This window comes from Equus quagga, chromosome 10, assembly GCF_021613505.1.
Source record: "Equus quagga isolate Etosha38 chromosome 10, UCLA_HA_Equagga_1.0, whole genome shotgun sequence".
NCBI classification, from domain to species: domain Eukaryota; kingdom Metazoa; phylum Chordata; class Mammalia; order Perissodactyla; family Equidae; genus Equus; species Equus quagga.
The window spans coordinates 24,331,194-24,351,071 of record NC_060276.1 but is presented as its reverse complement, the minus strand read 5'-3'; the positions used below and the strand labels follow the sequence as shown (position 1 = coordinate 24,351,071).

The 19,878-nt window shown below is 37.2% G+C and overlaps 1 protein-coding gene across 1 annotated transcript in view; it reads right to left on the bottom strand.

Annotated features, from left to right (window-relative positions):
• Positions 1–19,878, bottom strand: part of TENM1 (teneurin transmembrane protein 1) — a 526,446-nt gene that overhangs the window by 153,589 nt on the left and 352,979 nt on the right. The window contains exons 13-15 of the mRNA XM_046672513.1: positions 18,252–18,275; positions 16,322–16,468; positions 5,967–6,183 (exon numbers count right to left, since the gene is read on the bottom strand). Of these exons, the coding sequence (XP_046528469.1) occupies positions 5,967–6,183; positions 16,322–16,468; positions 18,252–18,275 (388 nt within the window). The remainder of the gene's footprint in view (positions 1–5,966; positions 6,184–16,321; positions 16,469–18,251; positions 18,276–19,878) is intronic.

Genomic DNA, 19,878 nt, shown 5'->3' with positions numbered 1-19,878 from the left:
ATTGTTATCAGTCTTCTTCACTAGACTGTACGGGGAAGGCACTTTATCTGCTGTAGCCCAGAGCCTAGGACAGTGCCAATCACTGAATGAATAAATGAACCAAGTAAACATTGGATTGCTCATCAATCTTAAGAGTGAAATGATCAACCTTCCACAATATGGATTATCTTGAATGAAACTCTAGGATCTAGTTATAAAAGACGCCAATGTGTGGTTAATGGGAATTTTTTCATTGTAGTAAGTGGGAATTTATTTGATGATTGTTTTTTCCCTTGAATTCATCTATTTAATACAAACACTTTAAATTGTAGAAAAAATTATTTATAGCCTCAAATGTCAAAGGATGAAACTTCTTGCAAAAAGTTAAGCTGCTCACTGTGCAAATAAGCTTTGTATTTTTCTGGCAAGTCATCAATAGTCTCCTGTGTGTGTCAATTTTAGCAGCTCTTCATGCTCACTTGTGTCAATTAGTCCCATCTCTGAGTTATTGCTGAAAACTTCCAGGTCAGTCTCACTTCTGTAATTGTTTAATGACTTTGCCTCATTTGCTAGGATACCTCTTGTCTTACATCCATTTAGGTTACCTGTCTGCTCCATCAAAGCAGTTGAATTCGAGACCACTGAGTTGATGAAATTCAAGCTCCCTTAGAAACCTGATGTTCCATAATCCACAGAACTTGTTGCAATTTGTAATTGATTTAATTATTTTTGTGTTCACTTGATGTTTTGACTGCCTCCACCACTAGAGTGTAAGGGAAATTCTGTGAATAAGGGGACTGTGATTGTTATGTTTACCTCCATCTACATAGTTCCTGGCACAGAATGGGTACTCAAAAAATATTTGCTAAGTGGATGAATACACATCCTCACCCCTTTTAAAAAAATGAGATGATATCGAGATATTATGTTACATTAGAGATGGCAGAGGACTTTACTATCTCTTCTAAGGAATTTAAAGTCCTCAGTTACTCTGGAAATACTAATATTCCAACAAAATACATATTTTTAAAAAACAGTAATTGGTACCTGTCAAGTATGGTTATTCTTATGTCTTACTCCATATGCACGATCAGCAGCTTCTGCAGCAGTGACCATATTTCTGCAACCTTCCCCTTAACCCAAGTCTTGATTCAATAACTCATTTTTCCATTCACCGGATTTCAAATGGTATAAATTCCCAGCTCAACTAAGTGAGAAAGGCATGTTTTATTAAACAAGTTATGATAAGTAATGATGGCTGTTACCAGGTAGCATGAATAATCAGGAGCATGATTCAAGATTTCATTATCAAGTGGGGTATAGTAAAGAAGGAGGAAGGCTTAGGTAAGTAAAGAGTTTGCTAAAAATGCCATACTCAAGGTATTTGTAGTATCTCAATTCATTTTGGGGCACTTGTCTGTGGTTTTCTCATGACACCGAATAATGACGCAGGCCAAAGTGAGCCAGTTAACAGCAATTATCCTACTGACTTCCTGATACTGCTCCTTATTTTCTAATTTTTTCTTGTCTCTGAATTTTCATTAACCAGCCCACTGAACGCAGAGAGAATTATTGATGCTTATATAAAGTTACAAATGATGTCAATCATGGACAGGCTCTGACAGTGGTAGAATGTCTCATAAGTTAAAAAAAAGAGTAATTAGTTTGCTACTGTTATATAATCACTTCGTCTTTTATAAATTTGTTCCTGTGCTATTTGGAGAACAGTAATCTTACCTTTAGGCTCTGCATTTGGGAATTGACTTATTTGGTCCTAATATCATCTGTGTGTTCTAGGTAACCAAAACAAGTTTTTCATTAGCAAATATGAGAAAAGCACTTCCGTGTCACTACAACTAAGCCACTCACTCATTCACTCATTTTTCATCTACTTCCTGCCAGGTGCCAGTTGTGATTTCTAGTTCCTGTTCACCTTCTTTTTCTTTTTAAACCAACATACTACAGGTTCAGAAGTTAAGTAAAAAGATAAGATTAGATTTTTAAAGACTCTCAGGGAAATAGATCAGAAAGAAAAAAAACACTTGAGGTCTTTCCAAGGAAAGCTATAGAAGCTGTGTAGTCCAGAGGTTACAAACTCAAATGCCAGCAGGGCCAGGCATGAAATGGAAAGTGAGGGAAGTGAGCCAGGTGTAAGGGAGACAATGCATGGTGAGGTAGAGAGGCACGTCATATCCCATCCAGAGGGGCAGCTGGCCCAACTTTGATCCAGACGACCTCTGCCATGCCCGTGGGCCCAGAGATGCCAAACTTGGTAAATTTTCTAGAGAAGGAAGATATTCCAATTTTTATATGACAGCTCCTAATTTCTAAATGTTGGGCCAAACAAAATACATGTGTGGGCTGATATTAAGCAATCTCTGTTGTAGCTGCTTGACACGGATTGATGTGGGGATCAGCCTCTCATGGCTACAAAACAGACAGATGAGTTTGGCCAGACCTTGCTGTCAGCGGTTGCACTAACCCTCATAGGATTTTGTGTTTTAAATGCACTTCTCCATTAGCGATGGCGAGTGAAATGTCTGGCTTTGCAAATTACTGCTGTCGTTTAGTTTAATGTACTCTTGTTTTTACATATTTATAAAAACCTTTTACATTATTAATAGTGATTAAATGCTTAGACACTGAAGATCAATAATGCTTCTGTTCACCTATTTACATTATTAAAAAGTAATAAGTCATACAGGGCATGTAGAATATGTGGTTTGCTTTGTAGTCATGTTTGGAGTAGATTGAAAAAAAGAAAGAAACAGGCTATAGGGTAAAATGTATTTAGGAAAAAACAGTAACTGAGTTGGGCTTGCTAGGGGCTCCACCAAAGGCAGGTTGCATGTTCACAGTGACATTACACCATCATGGGGCACAGGAGGCACACATTCCATGTGCCCTCACATGCCAGTGCAGCAAACTCATAACAAGAAAGGGTAGTCTCACTTGGATGCACAAGGATGAACAGTTATTTAACCTTTATGTGTCCTTGCAACAGCTGGTCACTTGCATGCCATCTTTAGCTCCAAAGGCTCCTGTTGGTGGCAACACTCAGCAGCAACTCATCTGTGTGGGTCACATTTTGCCAGTAGGCAAATGAACCTGTTGGTAATGCTTTCTTCATCTGCCTACCCACCTATCTCTCAAGTATGTGGCAAAAGCGAAAAAGCAGATTGGTTTACCAGATTATGGCGCATAAGTATTCTAGATCTGTCTGAGGAGAGCAACCCCACAGTCAGGAATGTCTAAGGGCCATAAGTCTTTTCAGGGTCAGCTAGCCCGGCTTTCTAAGCAGCTGAAGTGGCTCGACATAATGGTTTAGAGGTCAGGCTCTCAGTATCAGTCTGCTTGGTTTCGAATTCTGGCTCTGACTCTCACTGGTTGTGACCTTGGGCAGGTGACTTACTTGACATCTCAGTTCTTGTTTTTGCACCACAAAAGTGAGGATAATAATAGTGCCTACCACATAGGGTTTTTGTAAGGATGAAATGAGATAACGCAAGTAAAAGCTTAGGGTGAGACTTGACACATAATAAGCACTCCATAACAATTTACAGGGAGCAAAAGACCCAGTTCACCAGTCATTCTATTGTGTTCTTCTACCAAGAGGAAGTTCATTAGCACTGGCTTGGCATTTGTAAATAATGTCATTGAAATGTATTAAACTGAACTGGATTTGTAAATATTACTTGGTTTCTAAGTTTCTTGTGTTAACCTAGATGCCATTTATCTAGTATAAATTAGATCCAAGTCACCAGGCTTATTTAAGGATATGTTGAAATGGGGCAGCTGTGGTGTACCTGCTACAGTACAAACTTGCTGGCTGTGTGATGCTGGGAAAGGTATTGAATCTCTCTGAACCTCAGTTTCCTCATATATAATATGCACCAATACAAACCTACTTCACAGGGATACTGTGAGGATAAAATAAAATAATGTGTATTTGAGAGCTTTGCAAACTAAAAAGTACTATATCGACCTAAGAGCCTATAATATTATTGTTTATATATGTGATCAGAGTTTGATTTATTTTACCTAGAGATACCCAGAGTAACACTGCACGTGTGGAGTTCTTGAGAGGAAATATACACTGCTTGTCCCCAACTATTTCCCTTGGAAAAGGCCCGTGCCTTTTTGGACGGATTAGATATGTCTGTAACAGCTGAGACCGCTAGATGAAGGAATCCTGTCGTCCTGAATTCAAACATGACTTGCAGAGCCAAATAATAACTTGGAGAATTTTATGAAAGAGTGAGGAAAACTCAGTCAAACCAGGAGGAGGAGAAGGGCATTAACCGCCACAAGTAATAGGTTTGTTCACTCTGTGAGCGGCTGGCAAGTGCTGCTGAAGCATGAAGCTGAACTGCAGGGGTTGAAGTTTCTCCTCACTTTTCTAAGTTTATTGCTCAAACACCCTGCTCTGGGTCATAATGACTTGTCTCCTGTCTCTCTCAGGTCCTGACTTTCTCCCTTTACTTGAGTTCAGTGAGTCATTTAATATATCTCCATGTCATGGAGGTTGTTATTTCTTTCACTTTGTTTTTTGGATTGACTTTTCCCTAAGCATGGAGAAAGCTACAGAGTTGATGACTTACCTCTACCTTAAATAGGAAAATGGGGGTAAGGGCTGCGTTTTGTTCCTCTTGTTCCTCTTGTGTACAATAAATAAGTCTCCACTATTTAAATAATTACTTTGACTGCAGCCCATCCACAAGTTACCCCAGAGTTGTTATTGAGCTGGGAGAAACACTTCAAAATGGGGATTATTGAGTCTCTGAAGAAGGGAAACTTTGACTAGATCTCCTGGCAGAAAAGGACTTTCTTGTGATGCATTGGCATTTGGATTTTGGGTTCTGTCAGAGACCTAAAAGGTCAGAACTGCACAATAATAAAAATAATGAGAAAGTTTTAAGTTTCAATAACAGTTCTAGTATACAATCTGTGGGAAGGACGCTGAGTGTTTTAAATTTCCAAGCACATCTTTTTTTCCCTTTTCTACTGTGTATAGGTCAAGATTGAGTTGAATTTTCTTAGATTGGCACTGATAACAATATAAACCCTTGACCGAGTTTTTCTTGAGGACTGATAACACTCAGCAGGAGGTAACTGAGTGGGTGGGATGTAGACAGGAGCTCCTGGACAAATACTTTCCATATTTTTTAAAAAATTCTTGTTTGCAATAGTCTAGAAGCTAGTAAAATATCAACTTGTAGAATGAACAAAGGAGAACATTTTAAAGAGACCAGAAATGTTGACTTCAGTGACTTATATCTAGTGCCAATTAGTAAAATAAATCATTGTTGAAGATGAAGCAGAGAATAATGAGCAAATTCATGTTATTGTACTTCAAATAAGTAAGATAATTTTTAAAAATTTCTTCACCTAATGGATTGGACTTTGGTCTCAGGTCTTTAGTGACAATGCATGCATTTGAGCTTTCTTAGAAGACGGATTTTCACAAGGCTTGCATTCCTCATTAGGACATCAAATTCACTCTGGTCTTTCATATGGAAACATTTTACATCACAGGATAAAACTTAAAATTTACCTTTTGAAATTCAAGAATTTTTCAAGGGATCAATCCAGAAGTTAAACAATAAATTTCCAAATTATGCTTCATCCTATATTTTGTCATCCTATTTTTGTCCTAATTTGTCATCCATCCTATTTTTGTCATTAAAAGCCACATCTATACTTTATTTCATCATTTATACATGTGTCTATATGTGCGTGTGTACATATATATAGATACACACATACATATTTATATATGTGTCTTTTATGATAAAGAATCTCTAAAAATGAATTTTCTCCCTTAACTAATCAGTAAGGTGTTGGGCATTCCAGAGAAGCCTAAAAAAGAAATCAGTATGGACTGTGTGGAACGGGAAGCAATCTGATCTTTAGAAGTTATCTTCCTTTCATAGTTAAGGAAAAATGGGACTACTGTTCATTAAGCAATAAAATAAATACATATATACCTGCTGTCAAATGAGATCTCGGGAGGAATGACATGAGTACTGTCCTTGCCAATGAGGAATTTGATTCGATCATAGAAGAGTCTTGAAGTGTGCTGAGAGAAGAGGGGTTGGCTTTGCTGAATGAGGTCAAGAGGATCTGGTGAGCCCTGACAGAGAGGACTTACATAACAGTTGCTTTGTTGACAACAATCAGGGTCCACACAGTCGGTCAAACCATCTGAAAAAAAAAAACAATTTTGAAATTTAGTTTCAAGAGAAACAAAATAGTTTAAAATATGCACAAATGGAGAAAAATCTAGAATATAGCCAAAGGTAACTGTCCATATTTTGAGAATAGAATCTATTAAATACACGTTTCTCATGAATTAGCACTCACTCTGAGTTTATATGGCACATCAGTGAAATTCAAAGTATGTTGTTCATAAATCTTTCTTGAATTCTCTAGCATATATAGGCTGTGGTGTATTGTTTAGTATTTGGATAGATTATTCTGTTAGATATCACTCTTTAGAAGGTTCCTTCTTCCTCATCAAGACGATTCCTCCAGGATAGCAATGATTTCTTATAATTCTTTCGAATTTCTCACACCATGTACATTTATGAGCAAACAATCAACAAACGCTTGTCAACTTGAATTAGCTTGTATTTTAAAAATTCTCCCAATATTCTTGTCTAGTGGTAATTCTCAAAATAAAGGTTGGTATTCTTGTGGTGACAAAGTGTAGAGCAGGGCAGTGATTTTCGAATGTGTAGTCAATTACCTAGGGAGCTTATTAAATATGTATATTCTTGAGCCCCAACTATTGAGTCAGAATTTCTTCAGAGCCCAGGATTACACATACTTAATCTGGGAAATTCTGAAGCAATTAAATTTTCAGAACTACATTTTTAGGAATTTGTAGAAGCAACTAGAGCTTACTTGTTCCTAACAGTAGTTATTTGATGCAAGTACTAATAAATCTCAGGTATATGAACGTGATGAGTCACTCTCTTTCATTTCCTAGGCCATCACCATTTACTCTAGACTCCTGAATGCACGGTTGTACCAATAAAAAAAATCACATAAAGCCTTCATTCTTTGGTAGAGAAATGATGTGGGGCATAGGGGTTCCAGGAGGAGGGGAGACCATTGAGAATATAATAGGTGCAAAACACTGTGTTAGGTGCTTGCAGAAGTAAAGAAAGAAAAAGGTCCTTTTCCTGTTTTCAGGGGCTTGGAGCTTAGTAGGAGAAATAGGTGTATAGAACAGCTGACTCTTATGCTAGTTAAAAATGCAGTAAATGTTATAAGAGAGTTACATGCAAAGAGAAGAGGTTGGAGTGCTTAAATTGAGCATATGGACAATTCATTCCACACCCAATAAGCAAAAAAATTAAAGTCCTTCCAAAGTCCTTAAAGCAGACAAGTGGCTCTAATTTAGATGTTTAACAAGGGTAAATAGAAAGACGCTAATCTTCCTGGCTTGCAGTGGAATAGGGAGGTTCAGATGGATTACCGGCTCCTTAAGGCTGATGATGAAAGTTACTGGCACTGGTGTCATGTGGCTCTTTTGCTTGCTCTCTCTCCCTTACATGGCTGCTCCTATGGAGCTGGAGGGGGACATACCACAGCTCGGGGCAATGAAAGCCAGGAACACCAAGAGAGCAGGCATGTGGCACAGCAGCTGTAGGGCACCCAGGAAATATTTTCCCCGCATGAGGTCCTTTCATATTCCCTGTACCATAGATACTACTTTGATTTAAAATGCAGTTTGCTTCTTTTTGTCTTCCCTGTTTGTTCAAGGTATTTTTGCCCCGATTTCTACTTCTCTGTATACATATTTCTTTTTCACTGACTAACTTTTAAGTGTGGATTCATTTCAATAAGAAGTCTCCTGCTCCCCATTACCCCTCATTCAGCAAATTATATTAATAGATTTTCTATAGATTTTAGATGCCGTTACCATCTCTCTCTCCAATACGTTGTTCTCAGCCTCCTATCAGCACATTATCTCTTTACTCTGCTAATTAAACATCTGGATGCACTGGAAAGCTGGCAAAAATATCAGGATGAAGAAGAGTTTTCTCATGTCTGGAATAATGTACTAAACAATGAAAAACTGCTTTTCGAATGGGCAGTCACCTTTATCTTTCAATTGGTAACAAATGCACTAGTAATAATCAGACTGGGCATTCACAGGTTTCAATCTGTCAACCACACAATTCTAACTTATTTCTGAAAATAAATCGATTTTAAATAAATAGTAATGCCCAAATGATCTTCAAAACTGTATTCTAAAACTAAACACAGAGCCAATTCAGAATTGGGACTCACATTCTCATCTAGTTACGCGCTATAAATTCCAAGCTAATGTTTCCTATTTAATAATTGCCTATTATACAGGGCTGACCCTCTAAGACCTTTGTTTTCTGAGAGAACAGCAAGACTTCTGTTGAATCTAGAAAGGCTGCAGGCAAGCAAACCAATAATGGCATGCAACCCCCAAATTATAATTCATAGGTAAGCCCGGTAGATGGGCAAAGATCTTCTTACCAATTATCACATTAGATAACACCCCATACAGTATGTCTAGACTGTTACAAAGAAGTGCAAATGACAGTCACACTGCATGTGTGGGTTTCTTTTTTCTTTCTTTCTTCTTCTTCTTCTTTTTTTTTTTTTGGCTGTTAACGATTCTTTTATTGTTCTGAATTGGAAGCTGTGGCACCCTCCTGACAGCCAGGCTCAGGGTATCAGATATGGACATATGAAATGTTAACTTATTTTACTTTTAGGGCTTATTCCCTTTAAAGGAATAAAAATAAAAGCAAAAAAGAAGGAGGTTAAACTGTCTTGAAGGACTAAACATGGCACTCACTGATCCTAGCTTTGCCAACCAGTTAAGGACTATGCCAGCTGGCTTAACTGGTACTGATGAAGATCAAGGACACTGATTTCTGTTGTACATGATCAAGTCATTCACTATTAAACTTTTACCTACTAGATGTATACCCTTGGTTGAAAGAAGGATTGGACAAAGGAATATGAATGATGTTGGGAAAAACTCATACTTTCCTAATCCTTAAAATGAATTTATAAATATATACCTTTTAGGGACAGCACTCACATTATCATCTTGATAAAAAAAAGGACAGCTTGTTCATGGTAAGGTATCCAAAAGGATTTGGAAACATGTATAGATTAGTTAATATTTGTGAGGTATGGCACTAGGTACTTCCACATATATTACTTCAACTAATCCCTACAAGAATCTTGTTAGGTAGACATTCTCATCCCCATTTTACAAATAAAGATGGGGAGGCTAAATGTGGTTGCAGAGCTGCAAGTAATCTGGGAGTCATATTAGCGCCCAGTGTTCGGACTGCAGATCACAGGTTCAACATCATAATCTAAGTAGTATTATGAGTACTGACCTCGGCTGTAAGACTTCCAAGTGCCTGACTTTATATAGGCATTTAGAACGCATGCAGTGGTTAATGTCAAAGAACCAGACTACTTTGATTCTAATCTTGACTTTACCACTCACAATCGATATAATCCTGGACAAATCAGTTCAACTTTTGGAGTCTCAATTTCCTTATCTACAAGATGGGAATAATAAAAATACCCACCCATAGAGTTGTTGTAAGGGTCATGTGCTATAATAATCATAAAGAGTTTATTTAGCACAGTGTTTAGTACATAGCTAGCACTCCTGATAAATGTGAGGTATTGCCATTAACCAAAATCTGGACTGTACAGACTGCAAAGAGTCTAAGCATAGAGTCCTAGGGGTAGATGCCAATGGTCTGCAGTGGCAGCTTAAAATGTTCAGACTCATTGCTACTGAAGTTGCCTTCTCACTGGCCAGAGGGCAATTAACCTTTGTGTAGCATATTCAGTTTGTTGGAACGTGTTCATTTTGTGAACTCTGCTCTGTTAGGTTGTCAGATAGGTGGGATCTTATGTGGCTCTAAATAGACACTAATGCTACAGTAAATCTTTATTCATTGAATTTCATAAATTCAGAATTTGCTATCAGTCGGACAGGGGCTGGATTGAAGCTTAACCTTTTCAGCATCTACAGAATAGAGGGTCTGCCAAGCAAATTAGTAGTGAAAGAGAAATTGAGGGGCTGATCATTTCAGTGACTCAGTTAAACAAAATCTCAGGCATTTTAGAAACCCATGAACACTGGCTAATTATAAATCATTCATAAATTTTTACTAAAGCAGGTTCCCTACTAGGCACTCCTGTTAGCTTAGTTGTTGCCATTATATGCATTGAAGGTAATAGGACTGTATTTCCTTTGGAAATAGTTTAGAAACAATTTTTTTTCATTTATTCAGGCTGACTTTTCACCCAAGCTTTTTGCTGTATTAGTAAAAAGAAAGTGGGAGAAGCTCAAGCGTACTCAGGATTTGACCTGCTCAAATCACTGTTATTGCTGTAACCTCATACAATTTGCTTTTTCTGGGTCAGAAAAATAAATAGTTCATATGCCACTAATGTTCATGTCCTCCTGGTCCCCACCTGCCATCAATGGCTTCCCATATCCCTCAGAGTGAAAGCCCATGTCCTGACAAGACTTACTTCCTCACAGTCTGGTTCCTTGCTGTCTCTCTCTTAGCTCTCTGACCTGACCTCCTACTATCCTGCAACCCCCTTCCCCACTATTCCTAGGCCTGGAGTGTTGTTCTCTCCAATATCAGTACGGCTCACCCCTCACCTCCTTTAAGTCTTTACTCAAATGCCATCTTCCCAGTGAGACTTTCTCTGACACCTTATTTAAAATTTCAGTCCTGTCCCACTTGTATCTGGAATCACTTGGCAGTTTCGGCTCTCATAACTAAGTGATGATCCTTTAATAAAGGAGTTGCTTGGAAATGAGGAGGAGATGGTCAGAAGAGAATAATTAGGAGTATGCTTTCTGATTCTAGGTCTTTTGTACCAGCCAAATCTTAAAAGTAAACGTGGAGCAGGTGTCTGGCCCCTAAACAGAGCAAATGTTATCAATTCATTGCTCCTTCTATTTCATTTTTCTATTTATTAAACACTGCAGCATGCTGGTGACATTCAAAACATGAGGCTTATTGATCCATGAGCTTATATGTGTTCATAATTCACCCATGGTGCTGATTTCTAGATCTAGAAACACTACATCATAAAATAGGCTTGCAAACAGCTATTATTCTTAATGAATGGTGACTTGTTATGAAGAATGATCCTGGAAGATCATTCTCTTTTATGCAATTAACTTATTGATTTTACCAATGAATATGAATATAGACCACTGGAAGAATTTGTACAAGAGAAGTTTGGACAAACATGTGACAAATACTTAAGTGATCAAGAGGGGAAAGTCCACTTTGATTAAACACTCTTATTCTATATCTTTTTAATTGAACTTTCTTGACAATCTTTCCACAGTATCAGAAACCGCTTTCCTTCCTCTGTAACTAGAGTGAATAAAATGTAATCTTTGGGGGCTGGCCCCGTGGCCGAGAGCTTAAGTTTGCGCGCTCCGCTTGCAGGCAGCCCAGTGTTTCGTTGGTTTGAATCCTGGGTGCGGACCTGACACTGCTCATCAAGCCACGCTGAGGCAGCGTCCCACATACCACAACTAGAAGGACCCACCCACAACAAAAAGAACATACAACTATGTATCAGGGGGCTTTGGGGAGAAAAAGGAAAAAAATGTAATCTTTGTTCATAGCTGAAGATCTTATAAAATTCGCACTGTTCTGTATGATCTGTCCAGTGCCTACCTTTATATTTTCATCTCCCACCGATCTCTCCCTGACTCATTGTATTCCAGCCACAATGACTTACCTTTTACTTCCTAGAAGAGTATAGCACATTTCCACCTCAGGGCGTTTGTACATGCTGTGTTCCCTTGACCTGGAAAGTTCTTCCCCTGATTTGTGTGAGGCCTCCCTTATCACATAGATTTGGTTGGGTCCCCCTATACACGTTTATAGCACTCTAAAATTTTTATAGCACTCTTTACAGTTGAAAATATATACTTATTTGTGTGGTTTCTTGCTTTATATCTGTCTTCCACCCTAGATCATAAGCTCCATGAAGGCAGAAACTTGTCTTGTTTGTCATTTTCTCCCCGGTGCCAAGCACAATACTTGGCACAAAGTAGTAATGAATGAATGGAAAACTGGGTACCCAATATGAAATATCTGACTGAAAGCTAAACATTTGAGTCAAACATTTGGATCAGTGCTATCCAATAGAACTTTTTCTGATGACGGGAATGCTCTCAATCAGTGCCAATACAGTAGTCACTAGCCTCATGTGACTATTGAGCATTTGAGATGAGACTAATGCAACTGAGAAATGAAATTTTAAATGTTATTTAAATTTAAATACTCACATGTGGCTAGTGGCAACTGTATCAGACAGTCCAGATTTTGATGTGTTCAAATAGATACTAGATGGTCTACAAACTTAGCCAAACATCATAAAGAAGTTTAAAATTTTGATAAAGTCCAATTCATCATTTTTTTCATATTGCAATTTATTTCCTTGCTTTTATGTTTGAGAAATCCTTTCTTATCTTGAGATCTGTCATCTATATTTTCTTCTAATTATGTTTGGGTTTTCTTTTACCTTCAACTCATTAATCAGCTGGAGTGTTTTTATTTATCTTATTCTTTTGGAATATGGTGTGAATTGAAAATCTAAGTTTTTTTTCTTAACAGTTGTCTCAGCATCATTTATTTCATAATGCTTTTCCCCCACTGATTTTTGATGCTGGTTTTATAATATACTAAATTTTTATTTGTACTAGAGTGTGTTCCAGAGCTTTTTATTTGGTTGTATTGATCTGTCTACTCTTACATCAGTATCACTTTATTTTAATTATCTTACCTTTAAAATATTCTTTAATGTCTGATAGTTCTAGCTTGCTCTCACTATTCTTTGTTTTAGCTATTCTGATTCAGTTAATATAATGTCTAAATGTTTTTTCTAATGTCAATTCATTCGTGCATGTAATGTATGGTGATCTTATTTTCCCAACCCCAAATCAGGACACATGATTAACAAATGAAAATGTGGTCACCATAATGTTGCCTTCTCCTCCAAGCACAGGGTGTGCACGTGGTAGGTGCTTGTTAGCTAAGGGCATACATAAGGTCAAGACATTTGATAGGTTTGTGATTTCTATAGTAATTAGGTCTTATATACACAATGCATAAGATAGCTTTCGTTTTTTTGCATGTTACGGAAAAAAATCCAAAGGTTATTTGTTCTCTGTTCTGTTTTTACTATTCAAGGAGCACTTAGATAGTTCCTAGACCAGCTGTGTCAACCCACATATTCAATGCAGCCCAATTAGTTACTAAGAGTCACAATGCATCGAATCAGAGTGTAACAAAGTCAAAGCCGCAGGAAGTAGCAGCGATACTAATGAGTATTCAAAGCTGATTAGAATGCAAAAAAATCCCGTCATTCTTTAAGTACCAGCTATAATATGGAGTAATCAGGCAGCAGCCACTTGAAGCAACTGCTTGAAAGTGATTTTATTTTTGATTGGGAAGATTTCTTAAGAATTACATTTTAAAAACTAGGACCACTTTTTTCTAAAACATTCAATTGGCACTTTCTGATTTAATTGAAATGCACACACACACACACATGCACAGACGTATGCAAATATTAATCATTAGTCATATTCAACTAAATGAATCTAGCCATTCTGGATAGCTGGAGCGCTGAGATCAAATGAGAGGCGTTTAACGTACTCTTAGGGATAATATTTAGATATCATACAAATGGAATTATTGTCCAAAATCTTAGTCATGGGGCTTTCAGAGGTTATTTGATCCATCTTTTCATCTCAAGGTAGAAGTGAATCTATATTTATCATCAATATCATCTTAATCCTACTAAAGGAAAAAAGTGGTAAGGGAACTCTCAAGGAGCTTTCCCCCACCACTCCCTAAAGAGACAATCTTACAAATGCACTAAAGTCTTAACAGGGTCTTTGATTTTTGATTCCCACATAGATACATAGTTTTAAAAGAATGTTCAGAGGTCAATACAGATTCAGCAAAATCTTTTATACTTTTTGTATCTACATATACCACAGATATTGAGAATTGATAATCCACGAATTCATTAATATTTAATGGATCCATTCATGCAACACTTTTGACTGCCTTGAGGTGAACTTGAGGTCATAAACAAATACTTTATAATTAAGTACTCAATTATTTTTATCAAGCTGTGCTTTATTAGGGCAGGACACTTATTTTGGCTCAACCCTAACTGAGTCAGAAATTATAATCGCATAGGTTGTTAATGTATTTTCTGAGCACAAACCTTGTAATCAATTCATCAACTGGGAAATCTCTATTACTACCTCAAATCCTTTTTGGAAAGAGACAGACCACTTAGGTTTGTACCCTGGCTTTATCATTTCCTTGCTATATGATCTTGAGAAACTTACTTAACGTTTCCGTGCCTCAGTTTCCTAATTCGTAAAGTAGTATTAATAGTAGTCCTCACCTCATGGGGACCAAATGAAATAATTCACATAAAGGACTCAGCACAGTGCCTTGCACATAGTAAATCCTGAATACAAGCGAGCTAATGTTATTAGTGATTATGTTGGGCATATAACTATGAGTCATGCTTAACATGTAATAAGAAAACCATATAGACAAAATATAATTAAGTATTCGATTACATGGTGCACATGATAAGCACCATGGGAGATTGGGGTGGTGGATGTCAGAGGTTCCATGAAAGATATGGCTTGAGTTGGGACTTAAATGATGGACAGAGAATGATGGGTGTAGAGGAGAGGGCATACCAGGTTAAGGGGCATATTATGAAAAGGTGGTAAAGGAAGGTGAAGGTGAATCTTGGAGGACCATAAAAGTCAAGTAAATAGCTGATCAGTGTACCCCATTTAATTGAAAATCTCACTCTGGCTTTCCAAATAAAGTTTTCAATTTAGGTGGGTAGTAGTAAACTGTCTCTTCAGAAAATGGTTATCCTAAGCTCATTATGTGTGTATGTGTGTGTGGGGGAGATGAGTGGTGTAGTTTATCATCTTTTAAGTAGTTCACATGAATTATCTCATTTAATATTTCTAACAATCCTATTAGACAGTTAATATTATTATCAGCCCCATTTTAGAGATAAGGAAATTGAAGCACAGAGATATCAACAAACTTTTCCCAAATCTCACAGCCAGTAAGTACATAGCAGAGCTAATATTTGAACCCAGAAAGTCTAACTTCAAAGCCCTGTGCTCTTAATGATGAAGCTGCTTCAGCTTGAAATTCATAAGGTCTTATAACGTTTTAAGGTAAACGGCTAGCTAGAACAAATAAAGGAGCAAACTCTTACACCCAATTAGGTGCTTAAACTATGATTGCTACCTTATTGATTTAAGCCCTATGTCTGGATTCAAATAACAAAGTATATAATTGTCTAGGCAGATATAGAAACCTGAGGAGTCAAATTTAATAATCTGCTTCAATTTTAAGCTAATATATAGAAACTAGAAATAAACTTTTTTTGGTAATTTCATGTTTCCTTGAGGAGAAAGTAATAGGAAAGTGAGGATTTGTTGTTTCAGGCTCATTCAGAGGTGATTTGGGCTGTTTGGAGGCCTGATTGTACAATGTATTAGATGCTTTTGTTTGTTTGATAAAATAGGTGGTTACCCTGAGGCCTTGGAGCCACATATTGCTTTTTAAAACACCATTTGCAGCTCTTGAATTAAATATAAAAATTTCTACTGTGAATTGTCTTGATGCTGTGTCCCTTGACAGATATAAAGTGTTACTAAAAGGTAGAGACACAAGAGGGAGCCCTAAATGACTAAGAACAAAGAACACTATTTCACAGTGTGTATAATGCAAGCTACACTAGCATCTGACAGTTTGGACAATGGTACATTAATTTAATTTGGAATAATAAAAGTCATAGGTACGGGAAGCAGCATGGTTGTAGTAGTAAAGAAAACAGACTCTGAAGTAATATAGCCCTGAATTGGAACCTTGGTTCTTTTACTTTCTAGCTGTGTGACCTTGGAAAAGTCACTTACCATCTGCACTCCAAGTATCAACTTTCCCATCTATAAACAGGAAAAATAATAGTAGCTAAACTTAATAGCATTGTCGTGAAAATTAAATCATATATAATGCATGCAAAGAGTTTGGAGTATTGTCTTATCACAGTGAATATTCAATAAGTTGAGATTGAAAAAACTTGTATGACCTTACGTAACTCAATATTGTTTGTTTATACTAAGGATTCCTGATTTTCACTGTTGGCCAGATTGGTCATCACTGTGCTAGAGGCTGGGCTATTCCTTTCTTATACGAACATTTTATAAATGACTCACCTCCATCATTGTCCAAGTTATCTCCACAAAGCATTTCCATGACAACATTGCAGCCTGTCCCACTCCAACCCACCTGACACACACAGTGCCAACCATTTTGATCCAGGGTACATCGCCCATTTCCGAAGCAGAGTCCTGGGCAGCCATCTGAAAAGACAGCAGATAACAATCACAGAGACGTCAGAATAGGACAGACCAACAATGATGTATCTGCCTATAGGCAAGCATCTGATCTGGGCTCCATTCAGATGAGGTGTTGAATAAATGGAAGAGGAGATTGCTTGCTTACCAAACCTTCCCAGGGAACTTGTTATCCCTTACTCTGCCGTGCTTTTCCTTAGAGAGCCAATTAAGCATTATTAGTGCTAACTCCAATTCCCCACCTCTGGTTCAGATAAGATGAAAACTGTGATAGAGATAGAAATGTTTTTGGTTTCTTTTCGAATAACTTATCTCTTCATTTCAATCAAAAATGGATGGATGATATTATATCTAGTTAAGGCCAATAAGTTGGGAAAAGACAGCAGTTTCTATGAAGAGAAACTTTCCTTAACTACTTCTAGTCTGGGCTGCTTTTTCCCTTCTGATGTACTGCTTTGGGACTTAGGTGTGTTCGTATACAGTTCAGACCATACCGTTAAGTATTTGCCCATATGGTGCCATAGAAACGTGCTGCAGTTGTTTTACAACTACTTAACTTTTCCTCTCAAGATTATTATTGATCTAAGGGCTAAGGATTGAATTTTTTGTTTATCTGATATCTTTCTCTGAAGCTAGCATCATATTATGCCTGTAGTAAGTGCTCAACAAATGTTTATGGAATTAACGCATGCCAAATTTAGACTTTCAGTATTCTACGGAATAACTGGATAAATATAGTCAAGAGGAAATTGTTATGCTTAAATGACTTCTAGCCATTGATAAACCACAAACACTAACAATGGTGTCCATTTAGACTTTTAATTTCTCAGGGATGCCCTACTCTTTCTACCAGTAGTTTAGAGTTAGGCTCTTCCAAAGGGCAACTGTGCATATGCCAAGCGCTCAGTGGGCCGATGACAGCAATAATGGCATACAGCTTCTGGAAATTTTCCCAGTAGCAATACAGGGCTAAGTCTAGATTTTACTGGAGACAGTCCAATCAACACTCTTTTCATTTTCTGTTTTTGAAAGAAAATTCCAGAAGTGTAAAGAGCAAAAGAATGTTTTTCTTTTAATTCTGTAGAAGTAACCCAGTATTCCTTCCAAATGGTTTCCAGGCAACTATCAACAGACCAGAGGATGAAAAAACTTTAAAATAAAATGACAGATGGCTGTTAGAAAATATGAAAAGATTTTATATATATATATATATTTCTCAAGAAGTAGTATAGGATGAACATATATAGGATTAAGAAAGGAATTTATCTAGTTCCATTCTCAAGGTATATCCAATGGATAAAGGTATATCCCTTATGCCTTAAAGGCAGGTCCCTTGGGGGATGGATGATAGGGTACTTACAGGGGGATAATTCTCCTGCCCTTGTAAGGATACAGTACAGGGGCTTAGAGCTATATTGTTACGTTAAAGAAAAAGTTCAGCTGTCTACCAACAAATTAGTTCACTTAATAATTTCCTGTCCATGTTATACACACAGACATGCACACAGACACACACACACACACATAGAACTCAACGTAAAGACAAGGAAAAATAGTTCTTAAAACTACTTATCAATCCATTATACACTAAGGCAAAAAATGACTCTTTGATGTTAGAAAAACAAATTACTTTTTAGTCTGACTATTATAGCACGAACCTGGCAATATTACACTTAAGAAAGCTTGACAAAAGTAAAAGAAAAAAAATCCCACCAACCCTTCCTTTCCCACATGCATATTTTCCGTTTAAAATATTTTTCTGTTATAAAACTAGTGAGAAAAATCTTACCTCGGACAGCATCTAAGTAGTGAGCTGAAAAGGGGGGGAAATAGTGATTGAATCAATTTCTGGCAGAGCAAAGCTACATAACATGTACTAATGGTTTACTATGTGTTGCCTGGGAGGAGAACAGCAAACTGCACACTACTGAAATGCCTCCAGCTCAAAAGTTGGTATACTGGCCTGTGCAGTTTGTGAATAATATTTTCTGTGGGAAAGATATTAATGGCTTCTCTCCAAGAAACTCTATTAGGCTTCCAAAAAAAGTGTCATATTTCATTAAAAGTATAAGAACTGCATTTTTACATTTCAGTAATAACTTTCATGAAAGAGCACTAGATTGAACTTCTTATTAGTAATATCTTTAGAAGGGAGTTCTGGAGTAACCACCTTTGGTAATCATCACAATATTTAAATCCTCTTATGTGAAGGCAATAAACTTACTGTAGTGCAGGAATGTAATTACTTAAGCTGCATCTGAATCTCACCCCTCACCACCTTTTTAATGAATCTTAAATATTTTCCACAGTCACAGAACAAGACTTACTGTACCTTTAGTAGAGTAGTAATGCAGTTTATTAAGATTATATGTTATATATATTATATATATTATACATTACTTTGGCAGGTTCCAACCGTTATAACAAAATACTTTCACCTAAAAATGAAAGCTGTAGTACCGTCTAGTCAGGGAAAAAGAGCCCACAGACAATGAATTTGTTATCCAGAGGGCATGCTTGCCTTTGCTCTGCATGAATTGTTTGTGTGTTCATGAAATGCCACTGGAACACTCTGTGACCCATTTTCCTTAGCTAAATAGTGGGAATCTTACTCATCCCTCTGTATATGCAGGGAAGCTTTGTGGCAGATACGTGTATTTTTCCAGAAAAATAAAGCATTTTAAAACTGAAACCTTGATTACTATTAGTGTTTTTTTAAGATTTTTTTTAATTTCTATTTTTTTCGGATGTACGTCATATTTCGAATTCTGTGTACATTACATCATGTTCACCACCCGAACACTAATTATAGTGCACCCCTCACATGTGAGCCTAATCACGTCTTTTGCCCTCCTCCCTTCCCCTTCCCCAATGGTAACCACCAGTCCAATCTCCAATGCTAGGTGTTTTTTCTTTGTTGTTTTTATCGTCTACTTATGAGTGAGATCATATGGTATTTGACTTTCTCCCTCTGACTTATTTCACTCAACATAATACCCTCAAGGTCCATCCATGTTGTCACAAATGGCCGGATTTCGTCATTTCTTATGTAGTGTTTTTTTAATTGTGTGAAGACCATGTGATAGATTAACTATTACAGAGGTTTTCTCATAGCCACAGACTGTTCTCTCAGGCAGCATTCTGAAAATGAGTGAAATTGCTGACAGGAGATGAGAGAGGGCAGATGCCTCGGTACAAACTCTCTATACGACCCAATAAACAATTCAACACAGATGTTCTAGTGATGGTAGGTCAGGAATGTCTTCCTCATGTACATTAAAGACAGTCCTTAATGATATTGAATGGCCCCTGTTAAAGTAGTCTCATTTAATGAAATTGCCTCTAAGTGCTTTCAACCAAAACAACCTATACTTTTCAAAAGGAAAAATGAGCAGTGAATGTTATCTTCACAACAA